At 40.2% G+C, this 20,802-nt stretch overlaps 2 protein-coding genes across 2 annotated transcripts; one reads left to right on the forward strand and one right to left on the reverse strand.

Annotated features, from left to right (window-relative positions):
• The first annotated feature begins 228 nt into the window (after positions 1-228).
• Positions 229-4,916, forward strand: LOC114532361 (N-acetylglucosamine-1-phosphotransferase subunits alpha/beta-like). Its single transcript, XM_028553845.1, has 3 exons — positions 229-2,935; positions 3,198-3,669; positions 3,861-4,916. The coding sequence occupies exons 1-3, from the start codon at positions 530-532 to the stop codon at positions 4,583-4,585; spliced, it is 3,603 nt and encodes a 1,200-aa protein (XP_028409646.1). The 5' UTR covers positions 229-529; the 3' UTR covers positions 4,586-4,916.
• Positions 4,908-20,790, reverse strand: LOC114532360. Its single transcript, XM_028553844.1, has 33 exons — positions 20,668-20,790; positions 20,325-20,596; positions 19,374-19,734; positions 18,592-18,872; positions 17,850-18,017; positions 17,410-17,677; positions 16,527-16,825; positions 16,183-16,330; positions 15,612-15,895; positions 14,959-15,175; positions 14,155-14,838; positions 13,955-14,067; positions 13,736-13,776; positions 13,388-13,635; positions 12,782-13,103; positions 12,162-12,659; positions 11,926-12,053; positions 11,456-11,770; positions 10,998-11,294; positions 10,467-10,757; positions 9,881-10,234; positions 9,499-9,792; positions 8,783-9,166; positions 8,391-8,684; positions 7,927-8,229; positions 7,198-7,655; positions 6,845-6,939; positions 6,587-6,743; positions 6,376-6,442; positions 5,875-6,143; positions 5,622-5,793; positions 5,220-5,406; positions 4,908-5,169 (listed from the first exon to the last, which is right to left on the reverse strand). The coding sequence occupies exons 1-32, from the start codon at positions 20,774-20,776 to the stop codon at positions 5,252-5,254; spliced, it is 8,346 nt and encodes a 2,781-aa protein (XP_028409645.1). The 5' UTR covers positions 20,777-20,790; the 3' UTR covers positions 4,908-5,169; positions 5,220-5,251.
• Positions 20,791-20,802: the final 12 nt, after the last annotated feature.

Consider the following 20,802-nt stretch of genomic DNA (forward strand, 5'->3'; position numbering starts at 1 on the left):
CAAAAAAATGAAAAATAAAACTCTTTTGGAAAATACATGAATTTCAGTGAAACCGACAGGTTCCGATTAACGCTGAACCGTATATACATACTGAACCGTTCTAAGGCACACATGGGAGTGCGTGATTGGTCATTTTGCTTCGAAATTTCAATCATTTACAATCCTGTAATTAATTGAATTTTAATGACGGAAATACAGAATTATCAATTCAAAACAAGAAATTAGTATAAAATGCCGAAAATTTACATCTCTTTACGCTGTGTATTTTAATGTTTCGGTGTAAAATCTGGCCGATCTTCTGTGGGTATCATAAAAGCGATAATTAAGATCGTATACAAGGCGTTCTTGTTTACAAACCAGTCATTGTTTACGAAGTTTGTTTATAGGAGATTGCTCAACCTGCGGTCACATGCTTTCCTGACATGCTTTAGGAGAGTCTTTCTTGGATGTGTACGAACAGAAAATGCCAGATATGTTTTGTCTTGTTTTGTACATTCATTGTGTTTTGACGTGACATAATGGCAACACTATGCGGTGGCGACGTGTACAGCGAATGGTGTGCGATAATTTCTGTAAACTTTTACAAAGGCAGACATACACATTTTTGTCCTCAAGGCATGGCATGTTGCTTTGTTTCCTCGCTTTCCTTTTGGGATTCGTTTCTGTCCTACAATTCGGGGAGGTTGTCTTAGAATGGAGTGTTGTAAGGTATCAGAAGACGTTGTTTCCATACGTGGATAACATTTTACACAAGTCGTTTCAAGATCGACTGTGCTTGCCATTGCCAATCGATGTTGTATATACATGGGTGAATGGAACCGATCCTCGACTTTTGAAACAACTTGCAAGGCTGAAAGCTGAAATGGAAGAGCGATTAAATGATAGCATTTTAAATGAAGGCTATGAGAACGTTCAAGATAAACCTACGAATAAACAAATTTTATCTAAAGCAGAGAAGGCCCCACTTGATGGGTGCCCCTATAAGAACTGTGTTGCTCTGAACACAATTATTTTAAAAGTGCATTCTTTAATCAAGATTGCAGACTTGAGGAAGGTTGATCCTGTATTTCAAGAGGCCTCCAGTATTTATAATGTGAGTCTGAAATCTGGTTTAAAATCAGATTCCAAAAACGCTCGTCTGACTGTAGTGAAATTTCCTAATATTGATTCTCTTAATCGTGCTGTGGATAGGTCGTACACCATTAATGGTGAGAAGGTGGTAGCGCAGAGGGCTTACCTCACAAGCCAATCCTCAGAACTATCTGTTCGAATGCGTGCGATGGCACTCATTTCTGCTAGGAAGATCTCATCCAATGATAATGGTCATGCCTTTAAAAGTTTTCTGCAAGGTTATTTCCCCATGAAGTTAAGAGCTTTGGACTACTACGGCAAAGAAAGAGTTGCTGTGCTGACGTTTAAGGACGACAAAAGCTATCAGGATGCGTTAAGATTAAAGAAGGGTGACCTAAAGTACCAGGGGATCTCACTGGTGATTGAACCAGTGTTAATGGTGTGGGAACCATTTTCCAACATTGATCTTGAAAACTACGACAATCATTTCTCTGCAAGTCGGTTTGCAGACAACCAGGAATTGCGTTACTCTTTGAGGTCCATTGAAAAATTTGCTCCCTGGGTAAGACAAATTTTCATTGTCACAAATGGTCAAATCCCAAACTGGTTAAATCTTGATAATCCACGAATTAAAATCATAACCCATGCTGAGATATTTACAAATCAGAGTCATCTTCCAACATTCAGTTCCCCTGCAATTGAGTCACATCTTCATAAAATTCCAGGATTATCAAAAAAGTTCATCTACTTGAATGATGATGTTATGTTTGGTGCGGAGGTGTGGCCGGATGATTTTTACACACATTCAAAAGGCCAGAAGGTCTTTCTTTCCTGGCCTGTTCCCAATTGTAATGAAGGCTGTCCTGCAACATGGATTAATGATAAATATTGTGACAAAGCTTGTAATGTTTCAGGGTGCGATTGGGATGGAGGAGACTGTCTCAATGCCAAGACAACATCTGTGAACAACTGGAAAAGTGTGCTGTCAAATTTAAAAAAATCAAAGCCTCGTGATTTTTGCAATTCTGGTTGTGCTGATTCTTGGATAGGTGATAGATATTGCGATGGTGCTTGCAATTACCTGGCATGCGGGTATGATGGTGGGGACTGTGGCGTTAAACATTTTCCCGACTTGCACTCTGAAACCTTACATGAAAATAGCAAACTATTCAACTTGCCTAGTGGACTCAAAGCCATGTTTTTTAATTTGTCTGAAGTTTATGGAGAGGGGAAAATTACCGAAGGAGAACAGGATGGATCAAGCATTTTACGTTCGGTGACAATCGCTCAAAAGTTTAAGGTAATGGTAATGACATTTTACCCAAATGAGACTCTCACAACTGTAAGCATTCGTGTTGCTGGGTTTAAGAAAAAGAATGACACAAGGATGATTGAGGTGAAATTTAACATGACTATTGAGACAGTAGGAAAAGTGAAGAAAGTTGCCACCAATGCTCTTCCCACTCATCCAAATATTTCCAATTCAAACATCCAGACAACCATGTACCCTATAAGAATCTACAATACAAGTGGTAATTATTGGAATGCAACAAACAATACATTCCTTCGGCTATCATGGCCGACATTAGCTGCAAGTGAATACTGTGTTCCAGAAATCCCTTCAAAGCTACATGTTGCAGAAGAAGTTAGAAAGAAATTTGCAGACCTTGACGAAGAATTAAAGATTGGTGATATTACACAGAAAGGCTACAACAGGAAGAAAGCAAGCTTGATAAAAGAGAAGTTTGGAATAACTTGTGATTTTTATCCAACAACTGTTCAAGCTGAAATGATGTACATGAAGTCAATGACCAAAACTATGGAACAAAAGAACACAACATCTTACCCAACATACATCAAGAAGGTGAAATATTAAGATAATAATTTTCTCCATTCTTTCATTCCCTATTTACAATTCATGTTACTTCATTTTCCAATGACTCCTTATCATCCCCTTCACTCCTCCGCCTCCTACTATCATATTCCCTCTCCACTATTCATCTGTCTCCCAACCTTATTCAATTTCACCTTCCTTTTATTCTCTCCCCTCCTATTCTATTCCTTTCCTACACCCTTCACACATTTCCGCACCTAATAAAGATACCAAATTCTCTCCGTTTATTTAGGCTGTGGATACACGGCGAGACCGCTTCTCCACCCGTCATCTCAATGAATACGACGAGACGAATGTGGAAAACACAGGATTTCTACCTTGGGAAAGACAGCAAGTATTTCAACGTATTCGAGAGCGCAAGGAGAGGGAGGTTCTCGAGGAAAGTTACAAAACAACCAGGTTCCACCAACGTCATCTACTGGACGCCTTCTCAGGCTCTTTGCTGCACGTTAATCGCATTTATAATCGTGCGTTTGGTTACAAAGCAAGAAAGGTTCCGTCGCATATGCCTCATATGGTAGACGTGGACATTATGAACGAACTTCAGGCGAAGTTTCCTAAAGAGTTTGACGTGACTTCCTCGCACAAGTTGCGAAGCAAAGATGACATGCAGTTTGCTTTATCGTATTTCTATTTTGTTATCGACCAAACGAAAGCGTTTGATGTTTCCCTGTTGTTTCAAGAAGTCGACGCAGATAAATCCGGTAGGTTTTTTAGAGTAAGGTTCAAAAGAAGTTTAAATAGGACACCAGGGCTAGGGGTTTTTAGAGAGGCACTTAATCGAAGGTCGATTTCGAAGCCCTTTGAAGTGAGGTCAATTTACAGAACGAGCAATTAGTGTTTTGACTGTTGGGGATAAGACTGTCTTGATCTTAACACACTTTGCTTTCTTTAGGGACACTTTCTGATCGTGAGCTACGAACGTTGGTAACAAAGTTCAACGACGTTCCTCTGAAAGCCGGCACGCTAAACAAAGTGATTGAACAGCTAAGGAATTGCTCGCGCGTATTTGAGAACTCCACGAACACCGTCCGACCCCATTCCGATCGTCAACACGGCTACGACTTGCCTCCGATCACCCAGACCTTGCTCCAACACTGCGAACCGATTATGAAACAAATGAATAAGTCGACCAAGTCGACGAAACAAGAGAGCAAATTCAAACACGAAATTGTCGGCGAGGAGGACATTGCTTTCAAAATGATTAAAAATAACGCTACTCACGTCCTCAAACAACTTGACGGGATTAGGAAGAACAGAAAGAAGTTTATCTGCCTTAATGATAACATCGACCACGAAAGGAAGAACGCATCAGTTGTTAAAGGTATTTTGGTTGATTTTTACGAATCTTTATTTCCTGTGCCATCGCAGTTCGAGCTGCCGGATCATTTGCGAAATCAGTTTTTGTACATGGCTGATCTTCGCAAGTGGAAAAATGAGAAGAAACGAATAGATCTTGTCTCAGACACCATTCTGATGTCGATGATGATAATAATAATGATTTACGTTTGTTGGAGTCCAATTGTATTTGTGATACGAAAATGTGTGGGGTTTTTAAGACGACGCGTTAGAGCACCAAGAATGTCGATTGCTGCATCTACCAGGTTATTAACCGTTTGAAGAGAAGAAAATATTTTGAAATATTCACGTGAGGTTTAGGCTCTGTACTGAGAAACAGATTAGTTAAAACAACTAATTTGAAATAGCTTCTCAGATTTATCTCTTTTGATCAATTCTTTTGAGTAAAAACAACCAGGTTTTCCCAGGTTTTTAACTATAAAAATTGCTCCTATAAATAAATCTGAGGTAAGCAATTTTAAGTTAATAATAATGTTTTTACACGTGCACTGACGTGTGTGTATCTCTGTACATTGAAGGCATGCGTTTTCAGTTGGTATAAAATATAAACGAGTATTTAATAGAATTTTGAATTTAATTGCAGAGACAACTGTAGAATAATTTATTTCCAAACAGGTTAATAATATTAGGAGTATTTGTTAGCAATATTTATATTTAAAAATTAGGCTAACGTTGTCAATATAACGGCCAATAAGATAATCAGAAAATATTTTAGTGATCATTCTATTTAATAGTGCGAAATAGACGTTTGTTTGTCAATAATTATTAGTTTAATTCTTACTTGAATGTGCAATAACTAATTTCGTTTAAGTCCTCCAAGGCTAAGAATAAAATATCTATAGATAACATAATCTACTTTAAAGCTTTAAACTTTATTGGGTTTAGTTTATTGTGTTCGAAGTTTATTGTGTTCAAAGACGTCCCAAGTTAGGAAACGTTTGTTGAAGTTTTCGCTAAATTCAGAATTTGCTGTCGATGTCGTTTTTTCGTTGCCTGGAGACGATCACGCAATTTCTGATACGAAGTTTTTATATCTTTGAATATTTCGTCAGCTGGGATTGTCTCAGGGTGAACGGAGTTGTCTGCAGCGAAAACACACAATGTTTGCTCATGTGATCATCATAATTGATGTTCGTGCGCATGCGTATGGATATGCTTTTAGAAAGTGTGGTATATGAAATCTCTAAAGTTAAAATACCACTCCTTCTTATTACTTCAAGTTGGGGGTCGTCCCCTACAGCTCCAAGACCCCTGGATAAATCTATCAGCTAATGTAATTTGATAGACAAGTGTTTACCTTTTTTCACACGAGTTGAACGACGTTTCCTACAAGTGAAGTTCCATATCATTCCTAGCATAAATACGACTCCAAAACCCACGCATAGAACAAACAATGTTTTTCTGAAGGTCGCTGATTGCCCGTCAATCAAATCCTGAACGTATTCCGTCGTCTCTTCTGTCTTTACTCCCTAGAATTGAGTGGGATTGTCTGGTTAGAGTTTCAACAGTTAGAATCCACAAAAGCAATTATACTTGACAAAGAAACAAACCTTTAAAGTTGTTGTGTATTGAAGAACGAGTTCCATTGTTTTGATACGATTATTGCGAACGTAGCTTCTAAAACATCGCTGTATGCCTTCCATACCACCAGCTGTTACAATACCGTAGGAGGAAGAATAGTCCAGTACTCGAGACATGCGCAGCTCAGTGTGGTTCCAAAGTTCTTTTGTTAGTCCAGCAGCATAAATGTCGATGATAGCTGCGTCAACTTTACCCTCAATCAAAGCTTTCTGAATCTCGACAAGTGAGAAATAGGGACCTTAAAAAAGAGGTGACGGCTTAGGTCATGATTGGAGTGTTTGAACTGTTGTAAATGTAACCTGCTTGAGAAATGATTAAGATGAACCTATATACAATTCTACAGCGAACTAAAAAATCACTACTCGGTTTGATAGCTCTTGTAAATCCAACCCCAGTTCTAAATAAGATGAGGGTTTTTCAAAACTTCACCAACTGCAAGCCAGTCATAATCGTAACATGACGATACATACCACCGACTACCTTTGCATTTCGTCTAATGGCGACCATTTCTTCTGTGGAATTAATTAATGCAGCGACCTAAAAAAAATCACGTTAGTTGTTGAATAGTGGCAGCCAATGTTGTTCCACGGTAGTGTAGTCAATCTAGTACTCAAAAACTACGTTATTTCCCACTGAATGACTTCAAACGACACGTATTTTTATTTCTTGAGTTTCTTTTACCTTGGCCCCGTAAAGCATCGTTTCAGAGACAGACACGGTCGACGATAGGGCAGAGGACAAATCGCCAATCAGAATAGAATATAAACATAAACCAGTTAATATCCAGATAACGGCAAAGATCCTGCTAGCAACAGACTTTGCTGTTGTGTCGCCATAGCTATGGTAAAAAACAAAACATAACGCGTTTGATTTTAACACCATGATCTACCATCGGGAGGAAAATTCCGCAGAAAAATGAAACGTAGTAAACATAGTTACCCGACAGTAGTCATGGAGACGAATGCCCACCAGAAGCCCGTCAAAGAACCTCTGATACAAGTTCTTGGGAAAATATCCTCGTTTGAACTAGAGTCCTATCATCAAAAAACAAATCATGAATTACAATGATGCAGTATATGAATCAGGAGATAATAAACCTTAATAAGCAATAAATTAACACTAATTAATTAATTAATTAACACTCCGAGAAAACTAATTTGGTTTAACCAAAGGTTCTACATGTCAGTCTAACATCGTCCAACAATGTCGCATGATAATAGATAATGTTAGGTGAATGAGACTGTGCTTTGTTTTGTCTTAAAACGTATTAACTAATTTATCACTTAACATACCAACATCCACATAATAATACCAGCCGCAAGAGCCAACAATACATTGATCAGCAGTATCGGCCATATTCCAAACACAGAACGCAACACACCCAATGCTAAATTCTCCGCTAACTGTCTCTTAACCACCACTAGCATTCCAGGAGTTTCAATCCCGGAGACAAAACCAAAACGAGAACCATAGCTTGTCCTGTCCACGTGACCCATGATTGGGAATGCAAAGGTGGTAGTTTGGTGAAAACTCTTCAAAAGTTCCGGGTAGTTCTCTTTCTCCGATACCTCACCAAAGCCATCTTCATTGAAGTTCAACACTGTTCCCCCACACGTGACACAGCACGATGACGTCATACGTCTTACGAGTTCAGGAACGATACCGCTGAGTTTACCGTCTGCTGTCCGCATTACGTAAGGTGGAAGCATTTGAAATGTGGTTGTTGCTAACGATGGGCACTGGCATGTTTCTAAATTAAATCAGCAAAATTTGATATCAATAAAGTAAAATAATGAATTCTGTTTTTATGCATAAAAAACAATAAACCAGAAAAAAAACGATGTGTTCTGTAGTACGGATGTTAGGGGACGAGGTTGGATATTGCCCTGTTATTAAAAAACTTCAGCTCTTTCTATTAGATCTTTGGGGGGAACAAAGCTAACCTGGTATAAAGCTGGTTACCGATCAATCAATCCAGGGTAAACAAAATGAATTTAGTTCAGTGGACTACAGTTTTTTACCTCCATAGAGAGTAACCTTAGGCCCATAACCGAGGTAAGTTATTGGCGAAATCTCAATCTTATACTTCGTGTAGTATACAAGATTTGTCCACGTGTAGCGTTCGGTTTTTTCATCGACTCGCACAATCATGACGTCATCACCGGAAGTTCTTATCCCGCCGAATTCTACTCTTTGGAACGTAATGTGGTAGCCACGTGGGTGATCGAACCAAAGGGCGTCTGGGAATGGCTTCCAGAGCAACGATATTGAATCGGCGGAAGTAATAGTGGTAGCATTCCAGGGGGGTGTGTAAGGTGCCAGGTCTGGAAAATATTCACGTGGTTAGTCTTACCACACAACGCGCACTTATGTCGTGCGTTGTGAGTTGAGAAAGTTACCTAAGCCCATTGATAATGTCAGCTAATATAAATACTGTATACTTGTGAAGAAAGAACATTTGCAAGTAAGAAAGACAATATCTTACTACGAGAGCGTGTTCTTGCTGTCACTTTAGAGCAAACACCATCACCAACCACAGTATAACCACAAACACGAATATCGTATGATGTATAGATCTCTAGTCCTGTCAATATGACATCGGTCGCAACGGTTGTTTTATTCTTAGTGTTAGCAGAGGATGATGATGTTTGATAGTAGACATGGTACCCCAGTAGAATACCATTTCTACGATCTATTGGTATGCTGTCCCATTTCACAGATAACTTGTATTTGGAACCATCGTTGTTGGCATAAAGATTTCCAGGACCTACCGCAGGCACTGCGAAAAAGAAAATACAACGAAAATGTTAATAACAAGATTGTATAGTTTCTTTGCAAGTACACACATTAACCTGACATGGATTCAATGACCCTTACCCCCTTCAGGCGTCATAAAATGAAGTACTGAACTAGGCACTCCATTGTCAGTGGTATAAGCCTGCACTTGCACGCTGTAGTTTGTGTAAAACAGCAAATTATCGAGTACAATATTAGCTGAAGTCGTGTTTACGGTCACCGCATTCAAATGACCGGCCAAGGAGCGTCGAGCACGCGTGATAAAGCGGACCTCAATAGGCTCGTAGGTTACCGTATAGCCTCGGATAATGCCGCGGACTTGATCCGCAGGAACTGGGGACCATTTGAGGGATACTGTATAGGATGTTGGGATTGATGGGGTTGTGTTGTTGTTGGTTGAAATGGCGTCAATTGGTGGAAGAGTTTGATTCAATATACGGAGGTTAACTGGAGCAACACGTGGAACTGAAAAAATGAAAATATTAGTTTCCATAATGGCCTATACGCAGAAGAGTGATAGTGGTTTAATACACCTTCCTCGTAATAATGTCAGACGCAGAAAGCAGGATCAGTTTACACGACAAGTTTTATTAGCTCTTTAGTTATCGCCATACTAATAAAACTTCGCGTAACATCAGGTTTGACGGCAACGTTTGACACCATTATAAGAAAGGTCTTTTAGCTTAAATTTTAAAACGAGATAATGTAGATGTAGACAGTTACTTGAAAATGCGCTCTCTATCATATACTAGTGTAAACTAGCTGTGAAAAACCAGTGAACTCGACACGATCATTACCTTCTTCACGAGTCGACATCCTAACTGTTGGATGTCTTGGACCCAATCCTTTCCTAGTATACCCTGCAACGGTGACATCATAAAAAGTAAACGCAGTTAAGTTGGTCACCGTGAATTCCGAGTTGGATGACGTCACTGTGAAATTACGTTCCTCGTTGCTATGGTTACAGAAGATGACGTATCCCAGCGGAACGCCATGCCAAGATATGTCATCATCAATAGGGTGCCACGACACGGTTAGGGCAGTAGTGTTTGGTGCGGTAACGGTAAGGTTGAGCGGACGCCTGCTTGGAACTACATGAAGTATTCAAATACAAGAAAACTCGTATTGGCACGATGTCTTTGATTGGTGTTTAAATCAATACGAATATATCAATCTCACCTCCTTCAGGGGTCATGAAATAAAATGTTGAACTACGAACCCCATTACCAGTAGTATAAGCCAACACTTGCATACTGTAGTTTGTATGAAACAACGATTTAAACTGAAAACTTGTTGAGCTCGTGTTCTGCGTCACCAACTCCATAAGATCTGGCAGTGACGGATGACCCGGTTTAATGTAGGTGATGTCCATAGGTTTGTAAGTTGTCAAATAACCACGGATTATACCGCGTACTTTTTCGGCGGGAACTGGATCCCATTCAAGGGTTATCAAACAGAATGCTGGGAAAGGTGTGGTAGTGTTAGATGCTCTGCAGCCCGATGCACGAAGGTTGACTGGAGCGATACGAGGAACTGAAAGATGAAAACCAACGAAGTATTACTAGAATATTTCTTGCAAAGATCAACCTCGCCAGAAACAAGACATGGGTGGACAGGGTGGAGAGGAGTGAAGTCAAACAAGGGGTTTAAAAATACTAAACGGATGATGGGGATGGTACAAAAATCAATTTAGATACAATAAACATGTTTCAATACCCGATTGTCCTCGATACATGCAAAAAATCTGGTATTAACTCGGTTTTACCTTCTTCGGGCAGGCGCACCGTGAGAGTTGGATGCCTTGGACCCAATCCCTTTCTAGTATACCCCGCCACGGCGAGGTCATAAAACGTAAATGCGGTCAAATTAGTGACTGTAAATTCCAGGTTGGATAACGTCACTGTGAAATTACGTTCTTCGTTGCTATTGTTACAAAAAATGACGTATCCCAGCGGCATGCCATGCCATAAGTCCTCATTGATTGGTTTCCACGACACGGTCAGGGCACTGGTGTTTAGTACGGTGAGGGAAAGGTTGAACGGATAACTGGATGGAACTAGAAGAAGCATTTGAAGAAATTCGTATTGAATAAAAAAACAGACACTTTTGTAGTGTTGAAATTACAAATCTTTCAGAAGACTTGTGTCAGACATTTATCAACATACAATCAGAATGCCTTTTGCGGTTAGTGCCGATTACAAGATCGGAACATTCCGATTAAAAGATCGGAACATTCCGATTACAAGATCGTGACTTCGTGTTCTTGACAATCTCGATATAAGAAACTAAAACTCACCATGTTCCAGAGTTTGAAAAACGGGGCCTTGAATTGGTGAACTGTATCCAACGTTGTTTAACGCCATTAATGAAACACTGTAGTTTGTGAAATGTTTCAGAGATGTGTAGGTGACATTGGACGTGTTTGAAGGTTTTTGAATAGTGTGATTGACACCATCAACAATGTCCAGCAATGTTATAACGTAGCTTTTAGCGAGTCCATTCCAATTGTATTTGGGGAGAAGACTCCATTGGATAAACACGGAACGTAGATCCACATTCGAAACACTCACGTTAAGATCCACAATGTCCGGAACTAAAAGAAAGAAGCAAAATAATTCTAATGAACCTTGTGGACAGTCGTCCTGGTTATCACCCACCATGGTTTAAACAAACTAATTGAAAGAGTATTCTGGTAGAAAGAGTTTAGGATCCTATCTTTTTTTCGACGCAATCCTATCGCAAAAGAAAACTTACAATCGTCCAAAGTAGAAATAACAACTTCTTCACTAGGCCAACCATCCCCAACCAAACTAAAGGCAACAACTTTGAAAGAATACTCCATGCCTTTCCTTAGACCATCTAAAACCACCCAAGAGTTGTTCTCAAATTCCCGACCATAAATAACTTTCTCTGCCCATGATTCCGGAGTGTCAATTTCGCTTCGATACAGCATTTTAAAACCCACAAATACTCCTGTAGCTGTAGAGTCAGGTGACCAGTGCCAGGAAAGATTCAGCGCGGTCGAGTTTAGAGCAAATGACGACACATTGAATGGAACATGAGTTGGAACTAATTGACGAAAGAGAAATTTAATACTAATTACTATCAATTGATACTAAATTAACACTGATTAGCACTGATTAATGATTAAGCACTAATTACGGCACTAATTGAAGCTAAGTTTGTCTCTAGCGTGAATGCAGAACTGATAAGAATGCAGATACCTTTTCTTGAACTGATAGAAGTCAAAACAAGTGATGAATTTTCAATCTCAGTTCGGGATATTTCGTTTTGTAGCCATGAAGTATTCCTGACCGATTGTGCCACTTCAGCAAACAGCTTACGATCTCTCCTGCATGGGTGTAAATCGACAAAAGATACGGTAATTTTCTTTAAATAAAAGTAATCGAAGTGTCACGGGAGTTTTTAAAACCGCTACATTATATAGTTTATACATTACCTATAATAAACAAAGTCAAAGTTTGTAGCATTCTTGATGTTATAACACAGCCCAAAGGCTGCCCCAGACCCAGTCGCGTTCAGGAAAGTTGCAGAAACTGTGTAGTTTAGATCAGTCGTAACCTGGTTGCCAAAAACTGCCGCCATTTTATGTCTGCTCACAACATCTTTAATAAGCGGCAATTGAAACTCGTGGATAGTGGGAAAGATCGATATTGGAGTGAAATATTCCTCCAATTCAAAGTCTTTAAAACTGGCAGAAATCCTTTGGTTATACCACACTACCGCACCAACTTTTGACGGTTGTGGGTTGTATGCAATATTTTCGTTTAGTAGAAGACTACCGTCTTTATACGCTTTGATGTTCGTCAGATCAACATGGACAGCAAGAGTTTGCCAAATTCCCTTCTTTCCAAATCCGCCATCACAATCACCAGATGTTACTATACGGGTCACGCCTGCTTCGCAATGCCACAACTCGAAACATCTATAGACAAGCCTAAGAGTATGTAAATAGAAAATGTTCCGATGACGTTCGAACAGGTTTGTTTTATGTTGACGGGGTATTTTATACCAGCCTACAAACACCTTCGAATACCCTGGTTAGATTTAGCATATTACCTGACAAAAAAAATAACATAGTTGTTATTGTCTTCATATTTTACTAGAAATCCCATGTGACTACATTCGCTCGCATAACAGGGATCTCCAAAGTCGTGTCGAAATTTCGCTTCAATTTTGTAGCGAGGGGAGAGCACAGGTTTTTCATAAAAAGCCATACAATGCCCAGTCGGCGAGGCCGTTTGTGTTCCTCGGAGACGATACTCTCCCGCATTCTCTGTCGCTCCAGAATTACTCATGTCACAATCATGAAAAGTGAACTCGCTTGCGTCTTGATTTGTGTCCAGGTAGAAGTCCTTCACCAGGACGTCATTGGAATCATCTAAAAAAGAAAGATCATGCATGCATTTTCCTCCTGGTCCTATCTAAAAATGTTCTCTACAATTGAGGTAATGGACCTTGGAGCGCGGGGGGAGATGGCGGAGGGAGTGGATGGCGAAAGAAGATATCGAGGGAGGTGGAGAAGAGGATAGCAAGCCCATCCACTTTCTTCCGGGACAAAAAATTTGTCGGATAAAACTCTTTGTTTGGTGATAAATTGACATCAAGTTCTGGTCCTGCAACCCCTACGTTTATCCCGCACTTGCCGGAGGTAACCCCTCTTACCTTGATTTGTTTCAAAGAATCCTCCTCTGGCTGTATTTGAGCCCTCAGCTGGGAATGAACCGAAATGAACGTTGTTTAGGTTTATGCTAATCTCAACATTCTTAACATCCAACTTCAAATTGAAATGCTCGCTTTCTGGTTGAAAACCAAACGAATCGTTGCAATGAAAGACAACGTCTTCCCTCCAAGTGGCAACACCATTGCGAACATTACCAACATAAACGCATCTGTCAGTCGTTAATTTGTCCCTGTGAAAAAAAACAAAAATGGAAGCTTAAGTAAAGAAAACTGTCTCCGAAGGGAAGACCATTATACTTTGCATGGAAATTTTTCATGAATGAAACCTACCACATCTTCTTGACAGAAGCATTTTCAATGTATTTTTCAATCTATAAAATATTTTTCAATATCTGTGATATTTCATTAAGAAGCAGTTTATTGATATTTAGCTTGGAAACCGAACTACGAGCAATACAGCATACTAATATATTCCTACGGCATATTCATTCGACTGATTAACACACAAAAAAGTATTTTTGAATTTATCCTGCGATGAATCATTATTACCAGAGAGTTGAACGACGTCATTGCGGTCTCATGCTCCGGGTCTTCTAAATCCAGCAACGGTCGACTCCAAAAATCCAGTTGAAATATCCAGGAAATAGTGTTGGAAGGATTTCCTGTGAAAAATGAGATATCTAGGAATGTAACACGCGACCCTTGCCAGGACAGTCAACAGCAAACCAATACTCAATCAACAAACTTACTAGCAACAAGATGATATATCTCCATTATTTTTTCTTCTGTTAAAGTCTTATTCCAAACAGCCAGTTCATCTATGGCGAAAGTACGACCGCTATTGTATTGAAATAGCTCAGTTTCTATTATGTTTTGACTTGCAGATAGCGAATGAACAATCTCTGGACATATTTTCTCCTTTCTGGTCATGCCAGTATCTTCGATGATATAGAAGAGAAGTTTTCCTGTTCCATCAGCTTGAGTCTTCCACGTTATTGATATGAACAACCACGTCCAGTGTCGCGGGTACACGTCATATATTAAATTACATTTGTGCTTTTCGCCTCGGACATGGGCATTCAAACCTGGATTATCAGCATATGACACGAGTGATACGCCTGAACGGTCGCCTAAATTTGTAGTGAAATAATGCTCTCGGTTCCTAATATCGCCTGGTTTCACCCACAGAGAGATGCTGAAACCTGTGGGGCAGAACGAGGGGTCCTTTAAACACGAATAATGAATTGAGCCCAATTGCAGTCCAGAATGATCTTCGGGTAAGGTTAAAAGAGCAAGATTTACAGGTCCTGTCAGATGTGTTGTGGGTTTCTGGGTCATATTTGAGCGAGCACCCGTCTTATGATCCACTACATTGTCGGGATCATCAAATGACCAATAGTGAAGTGCGTCCTTGTAAATAGTTTCCAAGAATTCTGCGAAAGGACAGTACAGGTATAAGTATATTTCTCGTTGTCAAAAAATTTGTTCAGCATTCAAAAAAGTTTGCTTTACTTGGAGGGGGGACATCCACTTAAACTCAAACATCCACTTACCACTTTCACATTTTTCATCAAGAAACTCGTCATCAAAGCACAGACATTTTCCCGTCACATTATCACACTTGCTTCGACCAACACATGGTGTTGAACAACTCGGTCCAGGCACAGCCTGCGATGGCGCGAATGTACAGTTGATGTCATTTGTCAAAGACACATCCCCGATAGCGATGTCACTTTTATAACCACCGCCAATAATACCAACAAAAATGATCTGCGTAAGAGAAGGCAATGTTGTTAACCAAGCGAATCTCTGCTGTTATAAATTCGCAAGAAAACCCATCCAGGGGGGTAGGTCATGCATTCGGCCCATACAAACCCCTACCACCCCCCGAAAGTCTGTCTGTTGGGAGGGATTACTAAGAGCTTGTAAATGAGTAGTTAAATGTTGTGAAACGTTAGCCTCGACAAAACTGGGTTATCGTGAGCCTGCATGTAGACATTTATCCCTTCTCTTTCTAAAATTGTTATTACAATCGACTAAAGAACGAACACATTTCTGAATAAAAGATTATAGAATTACTCAAAATGATCAAGTGTCGACATTGTATGAAATGAACGAAATGATAATTCAGTTCTGTCAAGGATCTCGCTTCTGACTGCTTCCACTTCGATTGGCTGGATAGACTTCTTGCCCTACCGCTGCCCACCTTAAATGCCGTATCAACTTTCAAAGGAATAACCGCTTTCTTCCAGGTGTGTGGGCTCTGCTCGCCAACAGCAGTCCAAAGAAACTGTCTTTCTTTGTCCACCTCCTTTATGTAAACATCAAGACGTCCCATATCTGATCCGATCATGTGATACAAGAACTTTGAGCACGTGTACACCGGTGGCATTATCCTAGTGACCAGCTCTCCGCGGTCGCCTTTGACACGGGGGTATGAAGACTCCAGATAATGAAAGTCAGCTGTTGTGATGACGTGATGCAGAGTGGCTGTAATAAAGAGTTTGAAAATATTGAAACCAGACAAAGTTTGTGTACAAGTCGCTGAAAACGTCTCGCCACTGGCTTTCTGACTCGTTTCGTCTCAGCCTCGTTTGTACCCATAGGATGAAAAATAAACACATCACAGTGCTTTAAACAGATCAGTGGCTATGCTGAGCGAGCGCAAAGGAAGAGTAATCATTATCCTTGATCAGTGAATCTTTTTTTGATGAAAAGAAAGAAAATGAAGAAGAGAAACACCGCATAAGACAACAAGTGATTAAAACAAACAATACCTCTTGGGCAAACATAAATTTCTGCTGCCAGTCTCGCTTGATTGGCCCAGGTTAACACAGTAAAACGAACATGACGTGCGAAGAAAGGCTTTGACAGTATTTCTTTGACAACTGCGTGACCAGCTGTCCCATCATCCCTCGCAAATATCTGAAGAAAATTACAACTTAGAGTCCAACATATTTGCTGAAACAGCGAGACCAACTGGGAGAAATATGTCACGAAAAAATATCTCATAAAAAGAGGAACTTCAATAGTAAGAAAATTGTTCCCGGAGTTCTGAACAGGTTGGAATATTTGTGCGGGTTAACCGCCTTAAAAGCGGGTAGAATCTCTCAAGTCTCACCTTCCGTTGCTTTGAGTCATCGAGATAAACCATCAATTGATCGGCATCGAAACCAAAAGAAAGAAAATACGTCTTTAAGTAATTGTTGGTTGTGCCGTGCGTTGCAACACCAGTAACCAGACGAATGAATAATAAATCAACTTGAACCCAGGGCTCTAAATCTCCATTCTTTGCTCGCCAATTTCCCTGCGTGCGTGCTAAACGAGCTTCACTTGCTTTCCTACCAGTGGAAAATGACGACGCTGAGAAAGAACTGTCTGGTATCCGACCATCTTCCATACCAACCGCTTCACTGCATGCTAAATTAAACAATTGCGGTTTAAAATATAAGGGTTTCTTTTAAGGACTCTCAAGTCAGGGTAGGGTCGTAGCTCCTCGCAAGAATTATTTCCATTGGCTGAACTTTACAATTCATTTCTGTTTCAACCAATAGCATAGCTTCGTTCTTTAGAAAGCTTAGAAAAGCATTATCCAAATGGACGAAAGCTTCCGAGCACTGCGACATGTCCCAAACGAAGTATAAATGTTGATCGTGGCTGAAAGCGGGTACTTGGAAATTTTTTGACATCGGTTGCTTGATTTTAAAATAATTTGCAAAATAAGATGTTTTTGCGCTCGACCGATGATATTAGTAAATTACATTCAGCAAAGGTTGGCTTACAGAATATAAAAATGCAAATACATTGTCGTGAATCAAAGCAATCTTTATTTTTTATCAATGTTTTTTTTAACAGGGGATTTTTACTGTGGGGGAGGGTATAGGGTATACCGTTTCCGTATCCTGAACATAATCCTCACTTTATCAAAAATCTAATATATCGAATCCGCGAATAATCTCTTATCATAAATTAAAACTCTTAACCAAAGTTTAATGTGATCCTACCTTTTGAAAGTTCTAAATTCCTAGCACCGTTCCTTTTGTCACTTGTATCAACGAAAGACAAATTCGTCTTCCCAAAATAGCGAATACCCGCGGGGTCAAACGGGACAACCACTTCCACATACAGTGATGATCCGACAGGGTAGCATGACCCGCCATAACCACCGCATTTTGCATCAACAATCTGACGATAAAAATCTTCACGAATGGTCAAAATTGCAACGTGATAAGAGGGGTATAAACTTCTTGTCCATGTCAACTCTGGTTTTATCTAAAAGAGGGATGTGTTTTTAGTGACGTCGATAATTATCTGTGTAGGTTAACTTTTTGTTGCGAGTACATAGCACATACACGGAGTCAGTCAGTCAGAGGCAGGTGAGGAAACTGGAAAGCGTCAGGACACTTGCTCAGTGTACTCCATGCATTGAATGGAAACTTCTTACCCGAAGACCTGTTCCAGTGAGATCAATATTAAACATTCCACGAGGTTCACACAGAGCAACAGAGAAAGCATCATAGGCGTGTGCGTAACGGATGTCTTTACCAAACAGCGTAGATCCAAAGCTATGATCGTCCCGCACCACCTCCATATTGTTTATTTTTAGTCGAATCTAAAATAGAAACGATTTTCTTCTTTTTTCTCTTTCTCTTCTTCCTATTTTACTCCAACCCACTCCACCTTCTTTCTTAATTTAAGAAACCCCAACTCTCTTTCATTTTCACCCCCCCCCCACTTTCTAACCCCTCACCTTAATTCGCGACTGTCTCCCGCCTAGACTTCAACAAACCTGTCAATCATACTTTTCAACAAACTCTTTTCGAACCACCCCCAGCTTCATCACTTCAATTCCAGCGACCCTATCCTTCTGCTTTTTTAAAACTCTCTCTAAACTTACAACAAAACTTCCCATAACTCTCTTCATTCTTTTCAATAAGCCCACCTCACACTCCCCCTGATTTTTCTTGTGTCTTATGAACGTGTACCTATGGTACCCGTGGTATGGTAACCATGGTACCCGTGGTATGGTGACCATGGTACCCGTGGTATGGTAACCATGGTGCCCGTGGTAGTAACCATGGTACCCGTGGTATGGTAACCATGGTACCCGTGGTATGGTAACCATGGTACCCGTGGTATGGTAACCATGGTACCCGTGGTATGGTAACCATGGTGCCCGTACGTACCTTCGAAAACGTGCTATGTCCATCAGTGCCTCGCCAGTGTTCATGCGCGATAGAACCTGGCTTAATATTACACGTGTGTGAATATGCATGATCTAGATTTCTTAAAGCAAAATTCTTCCCGGAATCATGTAACACGTTAATATATTCTTTCGGCTCCGTCGTGCTCATTCCAGCGCAGAATACGCGTATTGGGATCAGTCCTGTGGCGTAGGGGTAGATAGTATAGTTTCCATCCAGGTTTATATCGCGATAATACTTGACATCAGCGCATGATCGAGGCTCTAAAATGTATACAAAACGATATGAAATTGGGGCTTCATTTACAAGTTGTATTACCTAATTGCCCAAAGGCGGCGATTGTACGAAGGCTGAATAGCGCTGTTATTTCTACATTTTACAACATTTTGAAACCAAACTTGCGTTTTCTGCATCAAATGTGGTATAACAACTGCCTAAATTAGACAAAACACTTCTCGACGTTTCGACCTGAAGGCCTTCGTCAGGACAGTTAGTATGATCATACTAGCTCTCCTGACGAAGGCCTTTATGCAGGTCGAAACGTCGAGAAGTGTTTTGTCTATTTTAGGCAGTTGTGCGTTTTGTCTATTTAGGCAGTTGTTATACCACATTTGATGCTAAGTTGTTTGAAGACGCTGCCACGCTGCTCCCTGGTTATATTCCGTTTTCTGCCTTTTAAACTTCTTCCAGCTTGAATTTCAGGATTTCATTTTGGATCAAATTTATTAAATTGCTGCATGAGTTGAACCATTTTCAAGACTTACTTTTTCTGACACAAGAAGCTAATTCCAAGTCCAGACTTCCCTTCGGGCTGCACGTTCCACAATACCCCCCGCAATTTGCAGAAATCTCCCGATTATCAGACGAGCGTTTAAAGTTGATCATATATTGAAAAGTTGGATCAAGCCACCACCAGCCGTGACCATGCCATTCCACAGTAGGTTTAACTCGTACGCTGGTGTTTTTCAAGTTGATATTAAAACGACCTCCATGGTGGCAGCTCGAAGGGGTGAAGATTCTATGAAAACACGCCTGACCAATGCCAAATTGAACTGGTTGTCCAGTAATTTCTGTATAATCGAAGTCTTGACGATCAACAGTCATACTGTTAGGGCTTATTCTTATCTGAATGAAAACATAATCGAACTTATTGAGTTATGATGTAGTTATGGAAAATTACGGCAAAACCCGCAGGTAATTGGTATGGTATGGTATGGTATGGTATGGTATGGTATGGTATGGTATGGTATGGTATGGTATGCTATGGCATGGTATGGTATCCTATGGTATGGTATGATATGGTATGGTATGTTATGGTATGGTATGGTATGCTATGGTATGGTATGGTATGGTATGGTATGGTATGGTATGGTATGGTATGGTATGGTATGGTATGGCATGGTATGGTATGCTATGCTATGGTATGGTATGCTATGGTATGGTATGGTATGCTATGGTATGGTATGGTATGGTATGGTATGCTATGGTATGGTATGGTATGCTATGGTATGGTATGGTATGGTATGCTATGGTATGCTATGATATGGTATGGGGGTATGTATGGTATGGTATGGTATGGTATGGTATGGTATGGTATGCTATGGTATGGTGTGGTATGGTATGGTATGGCATGGTATGGTATGCTATGGTATCATTGGTATGGATACCGTCGTGGGGTATGAGGTGGATATATAGGGGAACGAAAAACTTCAAACCTTATTAAACCAGGTCTTCCCAGGCTTTCCAGGATAATTATTTTGCTGACATGGCTGATCCAACCCGGCGTATATAGCATAGTTTGACGCAGGATTTAAGTCAACATATTCCTTGGGTGATGTCGTGGTGGTATTCATATCCGAGCACCAAACTTCAAGTGAATCACCGCACGCACCACGCGGGAAAATGACGTAATATCCATCCACTTCACCCGCTCCTGTGGACTTGATATCCTCGCATGATCCTGGTTTGTAATCTTCACCATCAACATCTAGAATAAGGGATGACATCAAAGTTGAAAACTCTGAAGAAAAAGGGTTTCTTTATAAAAAAAAATCATACCAAAAACACTGCGCGTGTAGGTAAATGATGGGCCAGTGTCATTCGATGGAGTTTCTGTGTACTTTCTCTTCCAATGTAGAAAACTATTGTCAGATGTCTTCAGAAACATAAACCTTTGGCTTTCATCAACTAAAT

The sequence above is a fragment of the Dendronephthya gigantea genome, unplaced genomic scaffold, assembly GCF_004324835.1.
Source record: "Dendronephthya gigantea isolate DGI-Jeju-01 unplaced genomic scaffold, DenGig_1.0 000079F, whole genome shotgun sequence".
NCBI lineage: Eukaryota > Metazoa > Cnidaria > Anthozoa > Malacalcyonacea > Nephtheidae > Dendronephthya > Dendronephthya gigantea.